At 39.7% G+C, this 15,742-nt stretch overlaps 1 protein-coding gene across 2 annotated transcripts in view; it reads left to right on the forward strand.

Annotated features, from left to right (window-relative positions):
* The window catches only part of LOC119723928 (guanylate cyclase soluble subunit beta-2-like), a 64,784-nt gene that overhangs the window by 5,066 nt on the left and 43,976 nt on the right, over positions 1-15,742 (forward strand). For both annotated transcript variants that reach the window (XM_038194836.1, XM_038194837.1), the window contains exon 2: positions 979-1,052. In XM_038194836.1, coding sequence (XP_038050764.1) covers positions 979-1,052 — 74 coding nt within the window. The remainder of the gene's footprint in view (positions 1-978; positions 1,053-15,742) is intronic.

A 15,742-nucleotide genomic window follows, 5' to 3' on the forward strand; every position in this document is an offset into this window, starting at 1 on the left:
AACAAAAGTAAAGTGGAATATTGCATGAGTCTTAATCCATAAGTTATGTAGTACCATGACTCCCCGTTGCATGACTAATGGTCAATGGTGGCCATACAATCTACTTGTCGGATAATATTGTCACTGATGTACTCGTTTAATTAAGTTGACAAAAGCGTACGCGTAATGCATTAAATAGCCGGTAAAAAAAATATAGTCAGCTCTGCGCTTTCGTCAAGGCTGATATGCATTTGGGAACAACGGTGATGCATGTATTTTTATTGAGAAAGTAACGCCGTAGACTAATTGGTATACGCTTTGCAATCATGACACACCGCAAGGACTACATTGAAGTCATTAGACAATGTCACGCAAGATCTTATAATTACTGTTCTCGTTGAAGTGCATGATGAACTGGGAAGGGATTTTTTTAGGTTGCGAGCACATTGATCATACCCTTTTCAGAATGGTAGTTGCGAACTGTAAAAATATAAGCACACAAAAACAAGCTTTCAGACATTCAGTGACACAATAGGCAATCGTTTTCTGCGTTTTGAAAAGATACAAATGAACTTAACACTATAACTCGTTTCACCGAACTGAAAACTTGCTACTTTTACATTACAAAATCGTTTTGCGACGATCGATTTGGGGTCCTGTTGCCTACAAGTCACTCTTTTAGATTCGTAATTCTGATGTAAAATTCGCCCAAAGTTTGTTTAATTTCGTTTGGATGTGAAAGATTATATGTTGATTTGCGGCAGAGTTTAATTGTTCTTCCAACCTACGCAGGTTTATACTGTTAGATGGCGCTTTTCCCGGCCGGGTAGACCAAAGCAATTAACGTAGAAAATGAAAGGGTCTTTTACATTAATTCTTTTGATTTTTGAAAACCCTGATTGATAACTGTAAAGAATGTATGTGCAATGAAAGATCATGTGAATCTGTGCTAATAATTATGTCACTTTTCCACCTACATTTCCCTTCTTTTGTTTTTAGTACGGATTCATAAATCTCTGCGTGAGGGCGCTTGTTCTTGAAAAATTTGGAGACGAGGCTTGGCACAAAATAAGGTAGGCAATCTCCGTTGTTTGAAAAACGATGTTATACAATTATGATCCCGGAGACAGACCGAGAAATGAAATGGGAATACGGAACTATATCGGTAGCAGGTTTCTTGATTCCACCATGCAATACCCTATCAAAGTGGCGCTTTTCTGTTTGTATTTTGTTCATCAGTGTTGCTCAATAATGAAAGGTTTGCGGAAACACCATGTGCGAATAAGTTCTCAACTAAGAGAATGGTTCTGAAAAGAACCAGAGGTATAAACTCGACGTTCCGGTCAGTATGCTCTGACCGTCTTCAGGAGAGTGCCTAAATTCTAAGAAAGTGAATACTTAAGTAGCAAAAGGCGAAGTCAATGAAGTGTGAAGTTGCATCCTGTGAGGATGCCAAGTAGACAGGATCCTAGAACAAGCTTGGTGCCCACTGAAGTGGAACAGTAGGGTTGCAGTGTCAGTAGAGGGAGGACCTAGGGTATTGGAGACCCATCAGTCTAAGGTGGTAGCTGGGGACCTAGGGTATAGGAGACCCATCAGTCTGGAGAAGTGGGAGCCAGATGTCGTTGAGGTGAAACCCGATGTCTTGCGGAACTGTGTTGTGCTTGCTCAGTTATTTCTGAATATACATTGGATTCACTTGAAACTTGGAACAAACATAGACCCAGATCCCCAAGTGTGGATATCACTGTGACGTTACGTCATTAAGTATCAAATTACATGTTTAAAGGAACTAAGGGAAGACATGACTAAATTTATATTTTACAACAGTTGATGAGTTGAACCAAGTGTAATGTTACGTTAATAGTTTGTAGGCCATTCTTAGAGAAATCAATTTTAATTAACGTGGAAGCGAAATCGCGTGACCTGTACTTCCAGAAATACCGGAAAGTCAAAGTAAGGTAAAATCAAAACGTACCGATTGAACAGATTGAACCTCGATAAAAGCAATTATTACCCTGTGAGTGAGTGAGGCAGAAAGACAGCCTCGTTAAGCGTACCCTGTGTAGTGACCTCTAAAGACATCCATCGTTATTCAGTTGATTTAACCTATTACTGTATACTCTTTATATTTCTGGTTATGAAAACAAGTGCACGAGCAACAGCAATGCGGAGGGAGGGAATTAATCGAATGTTGTGCACTTTGAGACAAGCTTTAATCGGCATGCGTTTTTATTTATTAAGAACAGCCAACTTGACATTGAGAGATGACCATATTTAAGCTTGTTTACGACTAGGCGTAGAGCAATGATTATTTTGTAAGTGTAATTTTCATTGAGAGCTACTTTGAAGGGGGTCAGGGTGGAGGCCAGAGGTAAACCAGAGGGATACATCGAGTGCTAAAAAAAAAAGAGGAAAAAACAACTAGAGCTACGTGTGTTCGATGAACAGAACATAGGGCTTTTTCGCATAACACATTTTTTTATGAGTTTATGTTTTGTTTTGTCCATATGCAGTCAGTTAAATGATATGCAATAACAACGTGTACAAAGCCTATGGGATGTGGATGAAGAAAATTAAAACGGGTCCGGAGTATTTCCCCTGAAACGTTTTAAACTTTACGATTTTTTTTGTGCACCAAGGGCTGTGTGGAGCCGATGTGATTTAACCCTAAAGGAGCCGGGCGGGGGGGAGGAGCGGAATCCCCCCTCAACATTTTCCGCGATAGCCTCTAAAAAGATTTTTTTTTTCGCGACCCGAGCTGTTAGGACTTTTTAGCCTCGAGCTTTGCGCATCTTTTGATACCAAAAACATAAAAATCGGACCACGGATTGCCGCGTAGCGAAAAATTTTCCCGCGCTACGCGCCGTGAAAGCTGAATTTTCGCATATACGTCGTGTACAAAGAGCAGAATTGCCATTCGTACATATGAATAATTAATAAGCCATAATTCGAAAACCCTTTGACCGATAGTCATGACATTTCTTGGGTATGTTTAGGAAGAGTTGCTCTATGCATGTGCTGAGTTTCAAAATTTTTCGTCACTCGATGGCCGAGATCTTAGGGGGGGGGGGCGGAATCCGCCCCCCCCGGCTGAGAGATGGTCAAAATAACCCGGCCCCTTTAGGGTTAAATTTGCAGCACACGATTACATTGGCATATGTCGTCCCCCTCCTCCCCGAAATATTCACCATCCAGTAGGGCTGAAAATACTTAGAACTTTTTAAAAGTTTATACAGTTACATCCCCCACAATATTTGTTTGGTAGGGTCGCCAATGACGATGCCACCCCCTTCCCCGCATTTTAACCCATCGTACCTATAATATTTGCACTATAGTTTAAAAAAAAAAGTGTAATAGTTGTTCGCAAATGTTTTTGCACCGACTTTTTCTCGGAGATGGAAAATATATTGCGAATACTGGGTCGAAATGTGCATATATGGGGTGCTGTGGTCCAATGGGTACGGTATTCGACTCGTGTACCTTGGTACATGGGTTCGAATCCTGACCGTGGGAACATGGTGCTTGTGCTCTTGAGCAAGGCACTTTACCATAATTGCTTCACCCTTCGGATGGGACGTGAAGCCGTATAGGTTCTGTGTGTTGTGTACGTTGCACGTTAAAGTAACACTTATCGCTAAGAGAAGGGACTTGCCCCAGTGTTTCTGGCAGTGGCTGCAATATGCGCCGCAGCACCTTGTAAACCCTAATAAAGGTGCTACATATTGGGTGCCGACATTTCCCTTAAACTGTATATTCCTTCTTTACTAATAGACATAATTTCCAGCTTCTTGTGTACCTAATTGTTGGTGGATACGTGCGCTATATATATAAGACTCCGGTATTATATTATTATGTACATGTTTATATGTGTGAAAACATATATGTTTGAACAGCGCTCTCTTTAGTCATATGGGTCCAGCCCCCCCCCCACCCAGTTTTCATATATCCAAAGCTGCTGGTACTCCCCCCCCCCCTCCCCTTCCAATGTCGTACATGTGCGTGCACTCGACGTGACACTCTGGTCTCCACACGATAGAAAATTGATACCTAAGAGGCATTTCAGGTGTCAACTCACGTAAGTGGCCTTGAAATTGTGTCACCTACAGGATAAGAGAACGACAAAAACCCAAAGATTTCCCTCCTAAATCCAATACAGTGGCGCGGTAGTCGTTGCAAGCCTGTGGCACCTTTGCAGCGACTTTCACGAAATCGTGCTAATTTGGGAGAAAGGGCGCAGTGAAGATCCTGCCGTAGTGTCGCTTCCACCTGGTCTCACCATATGGCCTAACGTTGATTGACTCTGCATAGGCCTACCGGTGTAGAAAGGCATGCATATACATTGTATTGTCTTCAGCTGTTTATATTGTAACATGACGCCACTGTCGAAATGTTGATAGGTCTGTTCGGGTTGGCCAGGTGCTGGTTTATAGCTCCATGGTTTAGCACAGGTGTTCTCTCTGTTATTATCCCCAACAAAGGTGACGGCTCCCGGAATGTGGAGGTACTAACAGGCAGAGGTGGCAGCAAGTCATTTTTTGCAAGTCCAAGTCAAGTCACAAGTCATTGTTTGCCAGTCCAAGTCAAGTCACAAGTCATTAGGTCCAGTCACAAGTCAAGTCACAAGTCATTAGGTCCAGTCACAAGTCAAGTCACAAGTCATTTGGTCTAAACACAAGTCAAGTCACAAGTATCTTTGTCCAAGAACACGTCAAGTTGCACATTATTTTGTCCAGCTGTAATAAGCTAAAAGAACCTCGTGTCAACTTACGAGTTATTTTGAACATGCCTCCTTAATTCCCCTTTTTCAATGTGTTGCAATTACTATTCTTGTAGTTTATCACATATCTGTCGGATATTAGCCCTTTGTATACTTTAATAAATTTACTTTACATTGTAGAAATAAATGTTGAGATGACATGAAAAAAAGACTTCACTCACTCGATTACATGTAGTATACTAACACTTCATTGTTCAATTTTCATGTATACTAAACGCCCAACAAACCTTTGACCCGCACCCATTGACATGTAGGCCTACATTTGTATTGTTACCATGGAGCTTTACATTGCAGACATGTCCGATCTGGAATTAGGGAAAATATACATTCGGTCTAGGGCAGATTGTCAAGTACTAAAGGCTAGAAGTTATTTAGATTCAATAGCCATACGCGTACGCAACGTAACAGCTCAGCTCACTGATAATTTTATGATCTACAGCTGCAGCTGGGCGAAGTAGAAACCGCGCAAGCCAAAGTCCGTTTTTTAATGCACGTAAAAGGCGTAAACCGAATAGCTAATTAAAAGTATAATAGCTTAATTAAAGTGTATTGGCCATTGGGTCGCTCGAGTAGCGTCTGACTTGGGTTGGTAACAAGTCATTTTTTGCAATCCCAAGTCAAGTCACAAGTCATTGTTTGCAAGTCCAAGTCAAGTCACAAGTCAAAGCTGGTATTTACAAGTCAAGTCACAAGTCACAAAAACAGCGACTCGAGTCCGACTCGAGTCCAAGTCACATGACTTGAGTCAGCAACTCTGCTAACAGGTGACGTACAGGGACAATGGTATTTGTCTTTGTATACAAACCACTCTACCTCCTAAAGATTGCAGGCAATAACACACACGAACATATAGACGACATTGCAATCAGCATTGAAAAGGTTTCAAAGTCTGTTTCTTACATTTCCTCCTTTGATGTCAAAGGTCACGGTGTTCAATAAACAAACAAAAAACTCACAGTGTCAGAAAAAAACATTGCAATTTAATCAAGAATGTTCGTCCTATGTTTACGTATTTGAGCACAGCGTCCACGATTAATACCTTACAATTTTTTTCTTCTAAACCCCGACTTGTCTTTGATCGACGGTCAGAGCCCGGATTCTCTCTCCCTCTGATTGCTTTGAGAACCGAACATTAAAGCAAATGCCAGTAACCAATTTGGACGTGTTGCGTGCATGACTGAACGCCAACCAACCAAGAAAGAAACAAGACCTGTAATTTCTTGTGCCTTTGACTTAAACACAATATCGGATACTTCTACCGACCTCGAGTGCCCTACGAGGCAATCAATTTAATACTTTTGTTTCTGCTTTGGGTAGATCAATTTGTTTCATACCGTTTCTGATAATGCAATCGCTTTTGTCCACAGTGATATTAAAGAACCGCGTGTTTTTTTCCCAGTTCAAGTCCATCAAACTGACATTAAGAAAAGAAGATTACAGGTGTTGCCTTTTTTGCTGTTTTATTTTTTTAATAAATTGTTTTTCTCTTTAATCACCTCTCATCCAATGACATACGGGGTGAGTTTAAAAAAAAGCGGAACCCAAACCCCCAAAACTAGATTTCATATTTAGAAAAAGTTTGTAGCACCAACAATAATTATGACTGGTAAGCCAATTTAATAAACTGCTTTTGGATATAACCACTTCCTTCAATTGCTTAATCCGTTTAAATTATATCACCATTTGAACGAAATTACCCTGTATCTGTTTCGTCAAAAAATGCAATTTCAAGAATTGTCGTTACAATTGTCTTCAAACATCACCAGCGATAAAAATATTGAACAAAGTCTTTCGAAGGCCTGTCTCTAAAAAAAAAAGTAGATTTTTTTTATTTAACATATTAGCCAAAACAGGGTTTTTAATAAAGATTTTGTGCACTACAGTTGTTGAAACAAGTATTCTGTGTCCTTTTCGTTGTTGTTCGAAACAGTCAGAACACAAGATACATGGTTTTTTTTTTGACGTAACTGATTTTTAGAGTTACTTCTTTTAAATAGTGATAACATATTAACGTGTAGAGCAATTGAAATAATTTTCTGACTTAAAAATAGTTTAATAATTAATGGGTTTCCAAGTCATCATTAATTTTGGTGCTACATTGGTTTTTTTATATGAAATATTTTTCTTTGTTTTTGGGTTCCGTTTTTTTTTTTACTCGCCCTGCACAGGTACATATACTGACTATAAATTAACCTCTTGTAGTGATATTGTAATGACAGATTGAAAGCGGTTACGAATGGGATAACTTTCGACAAAGTACAGAATAATTTTCCCATTTTCTGGGAAACCCCATTGACAACACACATACAAATTTCACAGATATATTACCTCTTGAGATCCTTTCTTTAAGCTGCAATTGAAGTACGTTTATCGTTCAGTTTCATATTATAAATGTGAAATCGAGTAATTAAAAAACAATGAGATTAAGACATTTAAATCTTGTATCGATAATACCAACAAAGAAGCTCATCGTCTAACGCGAGACCAATATTAGGTTTGTCCTGGATCAAGTCTATAATTGAATTCCAGAAAGAAACAACATAATGACAATTACAAAATATGCGAAGGAGGGTTTCTTTCTTAATTATTACAGAAAGTACAAACATTGGAAACCAAATTGTTAATTTTGAATAGTAACGAATAAGTGCCAAAGATTCTGTGAATTAAACGGACTGAAACCATTTAAGCTTGGAATCAACCGTGCAAGTAAAGGGTACACCAAAGACCCGAGACCATTAAAGCCAGTGTCCATCATTTGCAGCTATCCCAAAAACAACTGGCGTAATTATTGTTCAAAAACATACTTGGTTGAATGATAGTAAGGGGACTAAACTCCCTGTGAAATTATTCTTTCTGGCAAGCTGTCATTTTGAAGAAATCAACGAAAAAAAAATCCAACGGTGCTTCTTAAGAAGCACCGTTGGAAATTTCCGTCAGTAGTTCATTTTTATTCGGTGAAGCGCGCACAAGCGTTGACACGACGCACACGCGCGCATAGTTGCTATAATTCGTCGGATCGGTGCGTGACATCGCGTAGCTGCAATCGGCTCAGTGAGAACGTGTCGCGGACGCTGAATTCAGGCCCAATTCAAAACATGATTCAGCAACTTTTGATTTGAAAACCGAGATCCTAGAATGTTGTTTTTCTCAAAATATACAGCTGAAGCTGAGCTGAAACTTCATCTGAGGCTAGTTGTTCAGCACCCTTCTTTAAATTTTGAGCACTTTTGTTGCTTCAAACGAACAAAATGCACAAATTACAAATGATGGACTTTACCTTTAACCAAAATCATAATTGATTTGTAGTTTCCCTTTCTCATTTGTCCACAAACTTTCTAACAACATTTTATTCGAGATAGAAAATATCGTAAAATCTGCGATAACTTTTTGTATCGCTCAAAAGGAAATACAAATTGAAGGGAACAAATGGGAAAGAAACATTGTTGTTCTTAACCAACAAAATATGAAAAGCGACCATAATGGCTCTGACTACAACACCATATTAAACGAAGTTGGTCCGAACTTTAAAGTTGGCCCTGGAGTTTCTTCGGAACCTCATTTTGATCTTGAGCATTGTTCACCTCAGAAAATAAACCTTCAGAAAGAGTGATCGATAACTAAACGCCGATGATGACCAGCCAAGAGGAAATAAGTCAGCATTTCATGCTTCGAGAGAATCCGTTGCTTTAAATGGAACTCATATGAACTCAAAGCCGCACGATTTAACTGAACACATGATCTAGACCTCCAGCTTTTATTAGTTTTTGAGCGGTAAAATCAAGTTGGAGGTCGAATGTTTCTCTTCCAATATAAATCAATTTAAAAAAAAACTGCAGCTATCTGATGGCATGTCAAATTTACATTCTCGATCATTGTTCACCTAAGGAAACAAACCTTCAGAAAGAGTGATCGATAACTAAACGCCGATGATGACCAGCCAAGAGAAAATACGTCAGCATTTCATGCTTCGAGAGAATCCGCTGCTTTAAATGGAACTCATATGAACTCAAAGCCGCACGATTTAACTGAACACATGATCTAGACCTCCAGCTTTTATTAGTTTTTGAGCGGTAAAATCAAGTTGGAGGTCGAATGTTTCTCTTCCAATATAAATCAAATAAAAAAACTCAAAGCCGCACGATTTAACTGAACACATGATCTAGACCTCCAGCTTTGATTAGTTTTTGAGCGGTAAAATCATGTTGGAGGTCGAATGTTTTTCTTCCAATATAAATCAATTTAAAAAACTTGCAGCTATCTGATTGCATGTCAAATTTACATTTTTTTTTTGGGGGGGGGGCTGTTGGTAAAAATCCCGTATAGCAAATATACTCGCGGGACTGAACACCACAACGTTTTAACTTAACTCTTTGACACAAACACCGTGTACTTTGTATTAAACATTAGCGACTTGATACCAAAACGTTTTGAGCTGAACTATTTGACACCAAAACTCGTCTACAATAGACAATGTACTTTGTATTGAACATTCGGGACAAAGCACCAAAAACGATTTAGCTGAACTCTTTGACACCAAAACTTGTCTTCACCAAACAAGGTACTTTGTATTGAATATTCGGGACAAAACACCAAAACGTTTTTGCTGAACTCTTTGACACCAAAACTTGTTTACACAGTGTACTTGTTTTGAACATTCGGGACTGAACACCACAACGTTTTAACTTAACTCTTTGACACAAACACTGTGTACTTTGTATTTAACATTCGCTACACGACACGGAAACGTTTTAGCTAAACTCTTTCACACCAAAACTCATTTACACAATGTACTTTGTAGGCCCTATTCAACATTCGCAACTGGGCAACAGCATGTTTCAGCTGCACTCTTTGACACCAGAACTGGTTTACACAGCGTACTTTGTATTTAACATAGCTGAACTCTTTGACGCTAGAAGTCGCTTACATTAAACGTGGTACTCCGTGTTAAACATTCGCAACAGGACACCAAGACGTTTTAGCTGAACTCTTTGACACCAAAATTGTGTACTTTGTATTGAACATTCGGGAGTGGACGGTACCTCTATTAAAAAAATAACAAATAAATTAAGAATTGGCACATGATTCCGAATTCAATCACAGGTTTTTACCAACTTTCGATAGTTTAGATTCAAATCGTCGCACCAGTCTCAAGCAAACGTCTTTTTCCAGAAGGAACTCGTCAGTTCCGTTCTGTAAGAGCAAGGTTTGTGTCACATACAAAAACTGGCAACAACCACAGTGCTTACATTCGTGACAGACAAACCCTCAAAATAAAAACGTCAGAAATGAAAAGTTGGCGCCGACCTTGCCACTAGAAGTTCATTCAAGCAAGTGCAAGTGTAAACTTCTTGGTACCCAATAATCATCTGTCTGTTTGACGGGATATTTCATCTACAGAAAATTGGAAGCCCGCCTATCTAGAAACGATTGGTTGCGTTAGCTTCCGGTTCCAATGATTCCAATGCTACATAATGGCAATGGGCGTGGTTTAACCTAAAGTGACGTCACACTAACGAACCGGATATTCCACGGCGGTCAGTGTGGTTTCGCTACAGCGTGCTGTGCTAAATATGTGGTATTGAATGCTGCAGATTGCGGGTTCAAATCGTAATGAATTTAACATTTTCATTTTTTCCACAAAACTGAATTTTCTTCCCAATATTGTGTTTGATCAAGTCCTGATAATCAATTAAAAAAATCACCCTTTTTGTCCTCATTCCGTTACCAATCACTTTTGACTATTCTTGGTTAAACATAAACAGCTATTGTTTACTCGGATGGTACCCGATCTCAATCTGTTTTAAATGTGACTGTCACACTCTCTATAGCGACTTTTATGATCTGCAATGCCTGATTGGAAATTAGCGTAGAACTGACGACTTTAATATCGATGTGCAGCAGCAAAGTGCTACTCAGGTAGCTGTATTCGGTCATTTAACATTTGGCTTTGTAAATAATTACCGATGTAATGTACACACATTTCTAGTAAAAGTCCATTTTGTTTATAAAGACTCCTTTAATCTTAGCTCTAAAACCCCAAGCTCTGTAGAAATGCATCACTCTATTTTCCTCAACTGATGCCGCAGTATTTACATCAATCACACACAAATGGCCGAGTCATACCTCAGCTGACTACATAAACCGTCCAAAGTTCCAAACTTGTGTTTACTGTAAGCCCGGAATCTGCAACGAAAAGCCGGAATGAGTGTTCTTGTCAAGCATTATGGCATCTGTATTACGGGGTACTGCAGACTGCTACTTGCCATGCAGCTCCTATAGTTGAAGAGAGTAATTTAACAAGTGCGACTGCACAATAGGCTCTGGCCGTGTTGCAAGAAGTTTTGCATGAAATCGATCAAAGTGATCCCTGGCAGAGCTGAAAAAAATGCGACGCCGAATAATGCCACGCCGATGACACACATGGAACACCATACTTTTGGTCCATTTTCCGGGGACAGACAGACATACCATCCGACCGACCGACCGACCGACCGACCACCAAGAGCTTAAAAAGTACTGGAAGTTGACCAATACGTCACACCTGCGCTATAATTCCTGTGAACGAGGCCCTTAAGTCTAAATTGGCTTTTGAATTTGAATAATATTTTTTTTATGAAATTAAGTTGACAAAAGAAAAGAAAAAAGAAACATCAACATGACGTCAGGGTAGGGCCAAGCAGAATTAAAAGAGATAATCACGCATCTGAAGTGTTTGGTTAGTATTATAATAAATGGCGTTACGTCTAATTAAACTTGTTTATAAATTTTAAGCAAGTTTGGAACGTTCCAAAGACTTTCCCCTCTTTCTTTCACGTTATGAAGCACGGCAAAAGTTCTGGTGTTTAGTGTCGCATACGGCAAACAAACATTGTCATGTGTGTTGCCATTTTGTGACGTTGACGGACGTATCCCATTCGTAATACATGCGCTAGATGTACACGTTCATGTATGCCAAAAACACATAACTTGTTACCTCTGTAATAGAAGGTGAGAGAAAAAAATGAAGCCCAAATAGTAGGACCAGGAAAGCGAAACAGCTGAGAGCCCCAAACACTTAAACCAATATACATTGGCTTATACCATGTTTGTGATAGACTTTACTTTTGTGAGCAGAATTTCAGCTTAAGCTGCTTCATACAAACTGAACGTATATAGAGCAAGCTACGCGTGGGGCCCAAACAACCACTGATCTCCAAATCGTGGTAGCTCATTGGCCATATTACGCGCTGAACACACATTTGAAGCTACGGGCTGGTTCCAAATCTCTCAATTCGAAGATGTGACGGGAACCAGTATACCCACTCCCATCGTACACTTATAATTTAAAAAAAATAAGAAGAAACGATTTAAGTATTTTAACACTTTTTTTCAGCAGGATTTAATAAACAAAGATTTGTCGCAAATTAATTTGGACTGATTAATTAATACATTCAATAATATAGGTAAAGATTGCGGTTGAATCAGGATAGATTTGTTTACAATTCCATTGCCATGGGAGTCGTAACATGGTGGACGGTGACTTCACTTCTAACAGCCAATGGGTTATTCAGATTTTTTTAAAGAGATCAGTGCAAGCAACCCCAACCTCGTCCCCAGTGCTTATTTTATTTCCAACCTCGTTTCCAATAGTAAGCCCTGGATAGGAAACTTTCTTCCAATATCCTGATTCGATACCGCAATTGGCTAGTAATGGATTTTTACCGCGTACTTGGTGTTGTTATTCACAACGTGCAGTTCGTGTTTTGCGATCATATTCGTCCACGCCTTCTCGAAAATACTCATTTCCTTTTCAATTTGTCAATATTAATAAGAAATGTGATACTGCATGTTGTCTCGTTAAGATCGTAACAGTTTAATTAAAATAAAATCCTGTTTTTTGGTAACTCACGCCATGCTCGCGCTGCGACGAATTGACTATGGTTTTCACCCTAGGCACCGCATACAAAAACAAACGCTAATGTAACGCACATGCTTGCACCAGACTATTCCTCATTTGCATACGTGTTCAAAAATCTTGCACATGCAAATGATCCAATACCAGGGTGAGAGAGCGGGTAGTGATGGGCGCGTACTGCTCGACACCCGGGGGACGAGGTTGAAGAAACCCTTCTCTTTGAAAAAAAATCACAACGTACTCAACCTCGTCCCCAGTGCTTACTTTATTTCCAACGTTGTTTCCAATAGTAAACCCTGGATAGGAAACTTCCTACCTGCATCCTGATTCGATACCGCAATTGGCTAGAAATGGATTTATATCGTGTACTTGGTGTTGTTATTCACAACGTGCAGTACGTGTTTTCGCGATCATTTTATTTTTGACTTTAGGACCGAAAAGTTTTGATTATTTTTACCGAATAGGTATTTATGAATGGGAATAAATATGTGCTTGAACGGTGTTAAACACTATGTTTAAGACTGGTTGGAGTCTGGATGCTGATAATAACCCTCGCCTTTGGCTCGGTAATTATCAGCATCCGAACTCCAACCAAGTAGTCTTAAACATAGTGTTTAACACCTCCAAGGCACTCATGAAAGATGACTGCTTCAAAAAATAGGCTACATAATTTATATCATATTTCTTCCATTGGTTAGGGTTGGTAGTAGTGGAAGTATGCCGTTTGGTTGTGTTTGTTTTTTGGGGGGGACCCTGTACTAGTACAGGGTGCCCCCCCCCCCCCAAAAAAAAAACCCACACAGAACGGCATACTTCCACTAAACACAGTTATGTTTGAAGTTTTGCTACGAGGGTTTTTCATCATACTACATGTAGAGTGATAGAGTTACAGATATAGTGTAAAGTGTGGTATCTGTTTCCGTATTACGTGCACCAAGTCATGTAATGCGACCTTGTCAGTTTATTGCCCATTAGTTGACGCCTCGTGAGCTTAGGATACGCACATTAAATTGGTGACTTTTGTTCGTTCGTCAAGGAACCAAACCTTTTGTTTCCACATCGCGGCTTGCCGTTTTGTTACTTGGGTAACCATGGCAACGGCATGGAAACATGCAGGGATGTACCAGGCCCTCCCCCCTCCCTTTCAGCCAGCGGCATGTTTCCTGTAGGTCTTCGGTAACACTATGGCAACCGGTGTTATGGAGCGAGTAATGAGTAAGAAAGGCTGTTAATTAAATATCACTTGCGGAATACACAAAGGGAAAAAGATGTGGTCCCATTCTGCAGGGCTAGCTTTTACCCATACGGTCTGGCCTGCATCACCACTGACTCACCTAATGGATTTGTATACATCTTTGAGAGGAAGTCGGGCGTGCGTTGGCTGGCCAATTTATCATGTAATGAAATGTACGATCGCGGAAAAACAGAGGTTTACGTTATTGCTAACTGCATACCAATTTTTGTTGGTTAATTCTTGTAATTGATCGTGTCTTTGGGAGAGGAAGAATCTCAATTGCAAAAGCATCTTGATTCACTCACTAATAAAGACAGATTAAACAATTCACCGAAATGGAACTTTAAGTGTACAGTGTATTAGATATACTTTATTTGGTAGTCACGAGCCGATATTTTCCCCCGATATGACGTCTATATCAATGCAGTAACGTCATTCAAAGTCCACTGGGCGTATCATTCAGCGAATCTGTTACCAGTACTACATGATGTAGATTAAATGAATTATTTAAAACTCAGGCAGTCTTTTTTAATTTCCTTTTCCTATGAACGTAAAGGAAGCAGAATTATTTACGACTTGTGCCATTCATTAAAAAAACAAAACCAGTTATCACGTGTTTAGATCACATGCACACTCATTGGAGAATTAGAACTGGCGATCAATAACCTGATGAACTCATATTAATCTGTTCCCAAGGTGACAATAGTACGTTGCGTGTTTACAGTATGCAGAATGTAATACATTGACAGGATTCAATTTGTTCAAAGTTTTGTTATTGCGATAACGCTTTTAACACAAAGGGATGAAAGTGAAGTATAAAGTGTTTGTAGACTTCTCACAGTGTCATACCACAAAGAACGTAACAAAGGACATAGAACACAAGACGGTAACCAAATTATAGGAGAATGCTAAATTGAACAGGCCGTAACTAGAAATTTACCTTGAGGTTTTAACACGGTTTTGTGGGGTACCTCAGGGTAAAACCTCCAGCTACCGCGTATAACTTGAGGTTTACCTCCAGCTTTTACAATATTTAACAAGATTTTTAGGGGTACCTCAGGGAAAGCCCTCGAGTTACTGCCTATAAGTTGAGGTTTAACTAAAGCTCTTACAAGGTTTAACAGGGTTTTTATGGGTACCTCAGGGTAAGCCCTCGAGTTACTGCCTATAGGTTGAGGCTTACCTCAATAAATTACAATGTTTAACAGGGTTTCGTGGTGTGACCTCAGGGTAAAACCATGAGTAAAACCATGACCTCCAGTTTTTACAAGGTTTAACAGGGTTTTGATGGGTAGCTCAAGGTAAAACCCTCAGTGACCACCTGTTTAATTGTTCATGCTCCCCTTAGTTACTGCCAATATATCCTTAAACCGCAAGTAGTTCCAGGAAATCATGATTAAGAGTGTAACAGGCACGTGGTTCTCCCTTTTTCTCCTGCTGGCCTGTTTTTAATCATTTCGACGGATGCTCGTACCGCGACGTCTGACCAGTTTATTGATGGATTCCCCGAGTGTCTTAGGACTGTCATGTATGCATGTCACGCTTGCACGCCAGAGTGCAGTCACTCCCTGTCTGATTGGGCTTCCGAATTGGCGGTTGTGTTCTCAGACAACCCGTTTTAAGGGACACAGAATGGTTAAAACCGACCCAATGTGGACTTCTTTTGAAGAGAAATGAAAGTACAAAATGTAAGAAATGTATTGAAATCGCGTACTGATAAATCAAAACCTACTCATGGTGACTGACTCACTTGAAGTTATTGACACAAAAGGCAAAACCAATTCTGTGTTCGTACTGGAAAATGAGCCACTTCCATGGAAATGGCATATTTCACCACAACCATTAATTTGAAGAA

The sequence above is a fragment of the Patiria miniata genome, unplaced genomic scaffold (genome assembly GCF_015706575.1).
Source record: "Patiria miniata isolate m_02_andy unplaced genomic scaffold, ASM1570657v1 HiC_scaffold_17, whole genome shotgun sequence".
Lineage (NCBI taxonomy): Eukaryota > Metazoa > Echinodermata > Asteroidea > Valvatida > Asterinidae > Patiria > Patiria miniata.